This window comes from Phoenix dactylifera, unplaced genomic scaffold (assembly GCF_009389715.1).
Source record: "Phoenix dactylifera cultivar Barhee BC4 unplaced genomic scaffold, palm_55x_up_171113_PBpolish2nd_filt_p 000112F, whole genome shotgun sequence".
Taxonomy (NCBI): Eukaryota; Viridiplantae; Streptophyta; class Magnoliopsida; order Arecales; family Arecaceae; genus Phoenix; species Phoenix dactylifera.
The window spans coordinates 177,616-189,413 of NW_024067684.1; the positions used below are offsets into that span (position 1 = coordinate 177,616).

Sequence of the window (11,798 nt, forward strand, 5' to 3'; positions counted from 1 at the left end):
AAGTTGTACGGCTTCTTAGGGGCATTTATGTCACTTGGGAAAAAATCTTATTCCCTCCAACAATTCCGCTTCCATAAAATTTGTGTTTTCAACTTTTCTTAATAAAAAATAAATTGTAGGGGTTACGAAACGTAACCCACATAACTTAATTTCACGAGGTACCCTTTTCAGCCAAAGTGGTTTTGTTAACCCGTCCGATATGTTCCCAAATATCATGCTATAAACATCAAATATCCGAAGGAAACGACGCCACGTCACGGTATAGACGCATCCGGCGGCCCATCCTATCTTTGTCCAGCCGGCCCCAGAGCGACTGGTCCTTATGTAATTACTCGACTAGTCAATACCAGATTATGACGATACGTTGACACGTGTCGTCTTGTCGGCCGTTTGTCGAGGCTCGGTCTGTCTGATTTTCTCACTACAAAACAAAGAGGAGCAAGGCCAACAAATAAACCGGCCACGTGAGTCATTCGTGCAGTTCTTCCCGTGGATCTCACCACGTAGTCGGAGAAGAACGGACCCACAATTCTGGTCTCGTCTCTTATTTTTGCACATGTTCCTTTCGGAGAACCATTTCTCCCCATTGTCCACGTGCACCGTATCCCTTCGGTTCTTGCGCGTGCGGCTCGCGGGCGATTTCGACGGGCCATCCCTTTGTTTTATAATCCTGCAACCAGTTCATTCGCTTTCGACCTATCGAGCTCTCCTCTTCAAAGGCAACAAAAAAAAAAAAAAAAACACTCGCTCCCCCATTCTTTCCTCTCTCTTTTTCGTTCTTTCTACTGTTCTCACTTAGCCTCCATTTAAAACAACGAGCAATCCTCATATGTGTATATATATGGACTTGGAAGACGACTCCTCCGTCTCCTCCTCCTCCAATGACCTCTCCCCCAGGCATCCAGACGTGCCAATACCTCCCCCCTACTCCCCTACCTCCACTCCTGCGCCTTCACCGTCTTCCACGATGCTCAAGCGCCGGGCTGGCAGGAAGAAGTTCAAGGAGACGCGGCACCCGGTGTATCGTGGGGTGCGGAGGCGCAGCAACGGTGGCAAGTGGGTGTGCGAGGTGCGGGAGCCCCACAGTAAGAGCCGCTTATGGCTCGGCAGCTTCGCTACCCCGGAGATGGCTGCCAGGGCCCACGATGTCGCTGCGATCGCCCTCCATGGCGAATCGGCCAAACTCAACTTCCCCGACTCCACACACGCCCTGCCTCGAGCAAGCACAACGTCACCGGACGACATCCGGTGTGCAGCCGTAGTGGCGGCTGAGAAGTGCCGGCCGGACTCCTCCCCCATGTCTTTGCCACCACCAAAAACCAACGTAACATTATTGACTGAGAAGAAAGAGGAGAAAGCAGCCGACGCGGCGTCAGAGGTTTTTGTTGACGAGGAGGCGCTGTTCAACATGCCCGGATTGGTGGACAGCATGGCGGAGGGATTGCTTTTGACACCGCCAGCAATGCAGAAAGGGTTCGACTGGGATGGCGCCGAGTGCCATGTGGACCTGTCCCTTTGGGGTGACTGAGTTTGTTTCCCCTTCTGCTTTCATTACATAGCTCTCGCTTACAGAGGTTCCATGTAGCAGCATCACAGAACACATCATAATCTGTGTTAAACATATTGGATTATTATGTTACTGTACTAGTCCAAATATGATTGGTATTTTCTTATTAATTTTGATACACTTTCCTTATTAGCCATATTGTTAGGCTATGTATTGATATACATACTGTTGTAACATAGCATATACAATATATAGAGATTTCATCTTCTTCCCTTGTTTAACATTGTATAAGAGCCGCTGGTCTTCTAATCCCCTACTTTCCCCTTTAATCCCTTGTTTTCTTTTTTTCTCTTGATACACTTGCAGAGCCCTTTCGCTCCCTCATGACCATGCTGATCTTTACAATCTATGGCAATGATCATCGAAGCCCATCGCCGCAGAAGGCTTCTACCTAGTCAGTCCCTAACCATTGCTTCTCCAATTCTCTTTTGCCTCCATTCGTGTCTGAGACCTAAGCACCGGCACTCCTTGATCTGCCTCACTGTCTGCTTCGGAGCCACCAATAATGGCGGCAGGATGCCAGAATCTCCTAGTAGAGTCGGCGAGCAGTTGGGGCTCTCTGCTCCGCTCTTCGGGGCTCCGCTCTCAAGGCACACAAGCTGCCGGAACTCCACGGGAAGTGTCATGCCTTCATCTCATTCGATGCTGCTAGCAAGCACCATCATCCTTACCAGTAACGAAGCCAACATAAGTCGATGCTATTTCTAGCATAGGTCACCACCATTTCCGCCTGAACTCCGTTGCCGAATGACCTCACATGCGGCCGCACGCGTTAGGGCTTCAGGCTTGAAACCTAGCAAGGAAGAAAGCTTGTGAGTCCGGATTTGAAGCTGCTAGTAATCCGGTTTCAAATCTACATCCAATCAAACCCACAGACCTATCCTGCTTAGGTTTAGAGTGGTGCAGCTATATGTTTATACCACAACTCAACAATTTAGCCGGTGATCAAGAGTAAGTGCCACGTGGATTAAGTTGATCAAATTAAGAATATTTTATTCTTGTTAATTGACTCAGCCTTCCGATAATAACAAAGCAGGTTGACCCAGTTGTTTTGGTCTCACAGATTCTTGATGATGTTGATGAAGTGTTAGACCCAATTGATACGAAAGAGAGCGCCCAATAGTACTACGTACAGTAGCTAGAGGAATGGTTATCCTATCTGAACAAATTCTGATTCTATAGGAGTGTCCAGATCTATCTCTACATTTTTTTGAAAGTATCTTAACAAATTGGCACTCCACCTCATGAAGGAGATGATGTGGAGGGTGCAAGTCTTTGTGGGCAAATTCTAGAAAATAATATGGGTAAAACAGCAAGGTTGAGCAAGGTTAAGGTACAAATTTAAGACAACTTTGATTTGTGTGACTAGCTGGTCGGCTTACGTGTCCTGATACAATGTACCACTATAACAATATTTATCTATGACTATAGAAAATGAAATATATTATAACATTGCAAAACCCAAGTGGTGTTTGCATTTTAGGACTCCCAAAATGGGCCACTAGCATAGACTCGCATGAGAAATTTGAAGAAAAAAATTTAAATTCAAGAAGAGAGGTTCACGTGGTGTCCATAAATTATTTCTCACATACCAGAACATTATCTCGTTCACGATATAGAAAGATGATCCAACGGAGGGTGAAATAAAAGACAAGGGTAGGAAAAGTCTATCTGCTTCTAGATGAGAGTTTTTTTAACAGCTGGGCTGCTGTACGTAGTAATGTAATGGGGTGACTTAGATGGGCTTTGCCTTGGTTTTATAGTCTTGCAACCAATCGCCTCCCTTTCGACCAGGAGCGGCCCAATACATTTGGAGGCCTAAGGCGAGCTTATTAAGAGAGGCCTTTTTAAAAATAATAATAATAATAATAATAAATTTTTAATAAGTGTAAAATACTTTAAAAATTTATTTAAAAATAAACCGTCTAGCTTTTTGAGATGCAAAATTGCTAATCAAACTTTCAATAATTTTGAGGTGCATATCCTACCTAAGTTGTTCATAAAAACGGTTAGGATTTTTTTTTTCTTTAGGTAGGTTGGATATGTATATGGTGATGATGTTGTCAAAGTAAAGAAGAGATACTGAGAGCCTGCACATTATATTTGAGTCTTGTGTTGTTAATGGATAGCCTAGTCCCAAGAAAGAATCTTGCATGAATAAACCATGATCCCACAGGCCACATGCGACAACACCGTGTGATTCACGTGACTACTGGTTTCCAGACCCCCATGTGAACTGATCTATATGGTATACCTACATTACCATTTACCACATTATGATGCAAGGTAAACTGTTAATTATGTGGAGCCCAACCTCATGATCTTGATTGTGCTTGGGTTGGCATCTACCATCCTGAACCTCAAAATGTTGTGCAACCAAAATGCAGCTTTGAAGTTCTCCAAGCAAACCAAGAAATTAAACCATCATGCTCAAACATCAACCAGCTTTGATTTTAACTTTGTTTTTCTTTCCTTTTCTATCATTCTTCATCTCATATTCTTATATAAATCAAAAATGCAATGAATCCAATGGACTTTCCCATCCTTTGCCTAAAAAACAGAAAGAAATAACATATGCTTTACTGGTTTAGGCATTTCATCAAACATCTTTAAGTTAGAGAGAGACTTACAAGTTACAACTCAAGTGCAGCGGGTTGACGACCTGACGTGAAGAAGATGCGGTTGCACCGTCGCAGTCTCACAGACGTGAGTCAGGGACTTAGGGGACAGCCGGACGAGAGCCGAGAGGGAGGTGAGGAGCCGAGGAGGTCGTGGGATGCCGGGGAGGCAGAGGAGACGACCTCGCCGGCTCACTGGCACGGAGAAGACTTGCAGACTTGCAGGCAGCCGGGAGGGAGGCGAGGAGGTCGCGGCCTCGCGAGATGCCGGAGAGGCAGGGCGGGGAGGCGGAGGACTGAGGAGACGACCTCGCCGGCGAAGAGGATTTTAAACTTTAAAGGCTTGGGCCGATGTTGTAGACTTGCAGCATGTAGAGCAGTAGAAGAGGAGCTCAGCTGCAGAAAAGGATTGAGGAGGAGTGGAGGAGGATGATGAGGATTTTAAAGAAAAGGATGATGGGCGATGGCTGATGGGATTGGGACGGGAGTCACCGGTCACGGGATGGTGTCACGGCGAGACACTTTCAGTAGCTCAGGCGTCTTGTCGAGGTAGTCGTTGGCTCCTGCGGTCCTGCCTCAGGCGTCTTGTAGAGGCTCTACGTACACTGTTGGCTGTAGCTAGGAGTGGGATTGTGGGTGTGGGAGCTGGGAGGCTAGGACTAGGAGTCGTGGTCTGCCGGTCTGGCGGGGGCCTTCCTTCGAGCCGGGGCCTTGGGCGACTGCCTAGGTCGCCTAAGGCTTGGGCCGCCCCTGCTTTCGACCCATCAAGCTCTCCTGTTCCAAAGACCAAAAAAAAAAAAAAAACTCGCCCTCCCCCATTCTTTCCTTCCCCTTTTCGTTATTTCTACTTAAAACAAGAAGCAATCCTCCTATGGACTTGCAAGACTTCTCCATCTGCTACTCCTCCAATGACCTCGCCCAGACCTTCAGGCGTGCCAATACATTCTCCTTCCTCCCTACCTCTTCCCATGCACCTTCACCGTCTGCCACAATGCTCAAGCGTCGGGCTGGCAGGATGAAGTTCAGGGAGACGCGGCATGTACCGTGGGGTGCGGAAGCGCAGCAACGGCGGCAAGTGGGTGTGTGAGGTGGGGGAGCCCTGCAGTAAGAGCCGCTTATGGCTCGGCACTTTCACTACCCCGGAGATGGCTACTAGGGCTATGTTACGCCCCCAACTTGAGATCGCGTGCCAGGATCGCGTCAACGGCGATATACTCATAGAAAACTTTTCCCATAAGTATGTAAAGTATCTCAACATGATATTATATTATAAATATGTAGTTGAACAATTTAACTAATAATACACAAACTTTATTTCATTAACTAACTCAACTTATAATATCTCAAAATTCTAACATTAGTCTAGGATAAAACATCAATCTAAATAAATTTAAATCTAAGATAACTTGTCTCATATTGAAAATTCTGGTAGGCTAGTTTTCTAAATCTATAAAAAAAATAAAAAATCGTATAATGAACTAGACAGCCCAATCACTTTAGCTAAATAAATCAGGCAATCAAATAGATAATAATTTGCAGATAATAAGCATATATGCAATACTAATATACAAATCAAATCCTTCTTAAAATATTAAAATTTTGTTCATGGATTCTAATTATTTTAAATATTCAAGTTATTGATCTTGAGCTATGACCACATCATCTTGTAGTTAGGTCATAACACCGACTAATTTTCTTGCAGTGAGTTGTGTATCATCTTGCAACAAAGTTCTTCAATTCCGCTGGCCTACAAGCGGTATATCACTAATCATCTTGGACACAACCTTTAGGACAATTCATGTGCCAACGTATTAGCCCCTGTTGATGGGGTCCTCAACATAGCCAGATTAAAATTCAAATAGTTCTAGATTTCATATTTTAGTTTTTAAAATTATGCGGTGTCAAAATTAATTAACCATATCTATAATAAGATTATATATTGTCATAATATTTCAAAATAGTATATTCCGTAATAATATACAATATGCATCATGAATAATTTTATGTATCATGAATAATATACCACTCAAAAGTCATAAATATAATAATTTTATAATTGTTGATCGATTTAGAAAAAGGAAAACATTACACCTTGTGAATGCAATCCAACTACAAGATCCAATTAATCCTAAAAATCCTTTTCAGAGCTTAATATCCAAAACTTATATTTTTTTAAAAAATATTATAATTATAAAAAAACTTAAATTCTAACATCCTCACAGGGCTAACCAAGTGGAAGTACCCGACACCCCGATTGGTTCGATCAAAATGAAATTTATTAAATCATGTTCGGACTAGGACACAGATGGTTCAACAAGGATCGTGGCGATCAAATCTAATAGTATTTGGTAGGAGTCAGGATGGGGGGTTGACATGCCGCTCGACGACCCTAGGTTGCTATTCACCAGGGTCAACTCAAAATCACTATGAAGATCCAACTATCATAGAGAAAAGAGAGAGTCCAACAAGAGAGAGAAAAGAGAAAGAGAGAGAAGAAAGAGGAGAGAGAAAAAAGAGAGACTTTTCTTCTCCAAAATAGGGCAAGTGCATCTCTCTTTTTCTTCCATGATTGGATCCAAGGGGCAGCTATGGTGGCTAGTTCCGATGATGGCAGGAGGCAGCAAGGCAGGCTCGGCCAATCTCGACGGCTGATGGCAGCAAACTTGGAAGAACAAGGGGATGAAACAGAGCACCCTATTTTGGATAGTTTTATGATGACTCGCATGCTCAAATCAAGATGGTTCACGGCTAAATTACTAGGAGAGAGAGAAAAGGAGAAGAAGAAGACCAACCTCAGTCTAGCGGCTCCTTTCAGCGATGAATTAAGAAAGAAGATCAGAGGAGGAGCTTGGGATCGGTAGCTCAATCTCTAGTGAACTTGAAGGAGAAGGAAGGGGATCTTTAAATAGCTGATTCTAGCCTTATTCGGCCGGTCTTTGGATCGCAATGAACTTCTAATTTTCATCGTGATCAGGGAGGAAGAAGCCCCCAGGCGAAGTATTCCTCCCAATTGTCCTTACGTGCGTCGCACTGCAGCCCAAGGCCAAATGGCTAGGCCGGTCAAGTGGATCGAGCCCAACCCCTGGGTTTCACTTCTCCCCTTAAAAAAATTTCATCCACAAAACTTTTGTACCTGTAGTTTCGAAGAGTTGAGGTATTTCTAGTTCATCTCATCTTCCAATTCCCATGTAGCTTCTCTTTCTAAATGATGACTCCATTGCACCATGACATAAGGAATATCACGGCATCTCAAAACTTGATCTTTCTAGTCCACTATCCATACTGGATGTTTCTTATATGATCGATCTTCTCTAATGCATAAAGGCTCAAGCTCCGTAACATAACTGGTATCTAGTATGTATTTTTTTAGTATGGAGACATGGAAAACATTGTGTACATAGGCCAAAAGGAAATTTAAGGCAAGTCTATAAGCCACCTTACCAATCTTTCTAAAATTTTGAATGGACCAACAAATCTGGGATTCATTAATCATTGCCTTGAATACCAAATCTTGAAATTCCTTTTGTATGAGATATTTTAAGAAATACATGAACTCCAGTTTGAAATTCTAATTCTCGTCTCCTATCATCTACATAACTTTTTTGTCTACTTTGTGCAGTTCGTAGTCGTTCTTTGATTAGCTGAATTTTCTCAACTTGTATAAGTCTAGGGCCTAAGCAATCTTCGCTCACCAATATCATCCCAACAAATTGGTGAACGACATTTTCTTCCATACAATGCTTCATAAGGTATCATCTGTATGCTACTTTTGTAACTGTTGTTATATGCAAATTCTATCAAAGGTGGATGCTCATCCCAAGAACCCTTTATATCTATGACGCAAGTTCTCAACGTATCCTCCAAAATCTGAATAGTCCTCTTTGATTGATCATCGGTTTGAGGACGGAAGATAATACTAAAACTCAACTTAGTCCTCAAAGCCTTATACAAGGCTTTTTCAAAATTGTGATACAAACCTAGTATCTCTATCTGGCACAATAGTTACTGCGATACAATGTAGTCTCACAATCTCTTTAATGTACAATTTGGCTTACTTTTCTAAACTGAACCTAACTCTAATAGGTGAAAAGTGTGCTGATTTTGTTAATCTATCTACGATCACCCAAACTGCATCATTAGCGCTAGGAGTCTTTGGCAGTCCAGTTATACAAAATCTATGGTAATTTGTTTCTATTTTCATACTGGGATATCAGGAGGCTAAAGCGATTCTGCTGGTCTCTAGTGTTCAGCTTTGACCTACTGACATACTAAACATTGTGCCACAAATTGAGCAATACAATTCCTTTAAATCCCTATACATCTTAGTTCCTCCTAGATGTATTGTATATCTAGACTGATGAGCTTTCTTTAGAATTCTCTAATTTCCAGATCCATAGGTAAAATTCTATTCTAAAATCTCAATCCTAATGTATTCTGAATTCAAATTGATCTCCTGATTCCATTGATTCTCGAATCTTCAATAATTGCTAGTCATTACCCCAGTCACCTTTAATCTTTTCTATAAGTGATGGCCGAACTTGCATATGAACCAATTGAATCCCTAAACCATGTACTCGGATCTCTAATTCAACTCTCCTCACATCTTCCAAAATGTGTTGTTGATTAGTAATTAAGGTAGCCACATTTTCTATTGATTTTCTACTTAAAGCATCTACAACAACATTAGCTTTCGTAGGATGATAATTAATTTCTAATCATAATCCTTTAATAATTATAGCGATCTTCTTTGTCTTATAGCTAGTTCCTTCTAGGTGAATATGTATTTTAAACTCTTGTGATTTATAAATATCTCACACTATACTATAAATATAGTGTCTTCAAATCTTAAAAGCGAAATCACAACAGCTAACTCCAGATTATGAGTAGGATAATTTTGCTTATAAGATTTCAGTTGGCTAGAGGCATAGGCCACCACTTTATGCTACATCAAAATACAACCAAGTCCCTTCCTTGAAGCATCACTGTAAATTATGAATCCTTTATCACCTGTGGGTATAGTAAGAATAGATTCTGTAACTAATTGTCTTTTTAATTTCTAAAAACTTCGTTCACAATCTTCACTCCATTCAAACTTATCTTCTTTTGGAGTTAAATGGGTCAAATGTATAGGTATATAGAAAAATCCTTCCACAAATTGCCATAATAACCTGCCTTTTCCAGGAAGCTACGAACCTCAAAAATATTGGTTGGCCTATTCCATTGTAGCACAACTTCCACTTTTATTAGATCCACAAAAATTCCATATCTAGATATGATATGCCCTAAGAATACTATCTTATCCAATCAAAACACACACTTCTTCAATTTAGCATAGAGTTTCTCATTCCTTAAGATTTGAAGTACGCTTCGCAAATGTTCCACATGTTTTTCTTTCCCTTTTGAATAGACTATGATATTATCAATGAATACCACACAAATCAATCTAGAAAAGATTTAAATATTTTATTTATTAAGTCCATGAAAGCCGCTGGGGCATTTGTCCATCCAAAGGGCATCACTAAGAATTCATAATGCCCATAACGAGTTTTGAATGCGGTCTTAGGTACATCCTATATTTTGATCTTCAACTGATGGTATCCTGAGCAGAGATCAATCTTAGAGAAAACTTTTGCACCTTGTAGCTAGTCAAATAAATCATCTATTCAGGGCAAAGGGTACTTGTTCTTTATAGCGATCTTATTTAATTGTTTATAATCAATGCAGAGTCTCATGCTTCCATCTTTCTTTTTCACAAATAGTACCGGAGCTTCTCAAGATGATACACTAAGTCATATAAAACCCTTGTCCACTAAATCTTGTAACTGATCTTTTAATTCTTTCAACTCGGTTGGGGCTTTAGAAATTAGACATGAACCGGGTATTAGATTAATAATAAATTCAATCTCTCTGTCCGGGTGGCCATCCCCAATGACGGCAAGAAGAGTAGGGCAGGTTTGGCCAACCTGGCGGCTGACAATAGTAAACTCGATAAAACAAGGTGCAGAAATAGGACACCGTGTTTCAGACGGTGTTCCGGTGATTCGCATGCCCAAATCAAGGTAGTTCATGGCTAAAATAGAGAGAGAGAGAGAGAGAGAAATGGAGAAGAAGAAGACCTACATCGGTCTGCTGGCTCCTTCCAGCAAGAAATTGAGGAAAAAGATTGGAGGAGGAGCTTAGGATTGGTGGCTCAATCTCTGGTGAACTCAAAGGAGAAGGAGGGGATCTTTGATCCCGGCTTTATCCGGCCGTTCTCTAGATAGAGAAAAACTTCTGATCTTCATTATGATTAGGGGGGAAGAAGACTCCGGCCGGAGACTTCCTCCCGATTTCCCTCACGTGCATTGCACGTGCAGCCCAAAGCCAAATGGCTGGGCCGGTGGACCGGCCAGTCGCTGTGTTTCACAGCCCACGATGTCGCTGCGATAGCCCTCCATGGCGAATCGGCAAAACTCAACTTCCCCGTCTCCACAAACGTCCTGCCTCGAGCAAGCACAACCTCAGCGAACAACATCGATCCAGTGTGCTGCCGTGGTGGTGGCTGAGATGTACCGGCTGGATTCCTTCCCCATGTCTTTGCCACCACCAAAAAACTAATGTGCCATTGGCTGTGAAGAAAGTGGAGAAAGCAGCCGAGGGCCCGTCAGAGGTTTTTGTTGATGAGGAAGCGCTGTTCAACATGCCCGGATTAGTGTGCAGCATGGCGGAGGGACTGGTTTTGACACCTCCAGCAATGCAAAAAGGGTTCGACTGGGATGGCACCGAGTGCCTTATGGACCTGTCCCTTTGGGGTGACTGAGTTTGTTTCCCTTTCTGCTTTCATTACATAGCTCTGGCATACAGAGGTTCCATGTAGCAGCATCACAGTAGCAATCCTCCTATGGACTCGGAAGACGACTCCTTCATCTCCTACTCCCCCAATGATCTCCCCCAGACCTTCAGGCGTGCCAATACCTTCTCCCTCCTACGCTACCTCTTCGCATGCACCTTCACCGTCTGCCACGGTGCTCAAGCGCCGGGCTGGCAGGATGAAGTTCAGGGAGACGAGGCACCCGGTGTACCGTGGGGTTCGGAAGCGCAGCAACGGCGGCAAGTGGGTGTGCGAGGTGCGGGAGCCCCACGGTAAGAGCCGCTTATGGCTCAGCACCTTCGCTACTCCGGAGATGGCTGCCTGGGCGCACGATGTCACTGCGATCGGCCTCCATGGCGAATCGGCCAAACTCAACTTCCCGACCCCACAAACGCCCTGCCTCGAGCAAGCACAACGTCACCGGACGACATCCGGTGTGCTGCCGTAGTGGCGGTTGTGATGTACCGGGAAGACTCCTCTCTAGTGTCTTTGCCACCACCAAAATCCAGTGTGCCATTTGCTGGAAAGAAAGTTGAAAGCCGTCGGGGGTTGGATTAGACATAGATGGATCGGATCAAATGCAGGTCGGATCAGAAAATCATAAATTTGAACCCAATCTATTTATTAAATAGATTAGAAATTACAACCTCAACCTGTCATGCTTAATAAGCATGTAATCCGATTCGACTCGTTTAATCTGTTTAATAAACAAGTAACTTGTTTGCCCGATCCGACTCGACCTATTTAACCCGTTTGCTTAGCC

At 43.0% G+C, this 11,798-nt stretch overlaps 1 protein-coding gene and 1 pseudogene across 1 annotated transcript; both read left to right on the plus strand.

Moving 5' to 3' along the window:
- Window positions 1-730: 730 nt before the first annotated feature.
- On the plus strand, window positions 731-1,788 carry LOC103697292 (dehydration-responsive element-binding protein 1F-like). The gene has a single exon (XM_008779126.4). The coding sequence runs from the start codon at window positions 830-832 to the stop codon at window positions 1,526-1,528; it is 699 nt and encodes a 232-aa protein (XP_008777348.3). The 5' UTR covers window positions 731-829; the 3' UTR covers window positions 1,529-1,788.
- A 3,268-nt stretch (window positions 1,789-5,056) lies between these two features.
- On the plus strand, window positions 5,057-10,984 carry LOC113461310 (annotated as a pseudogene).
- The last annotated feature ends 814 nt before the right edge of the window (window positions 10,985-11,798 follow it).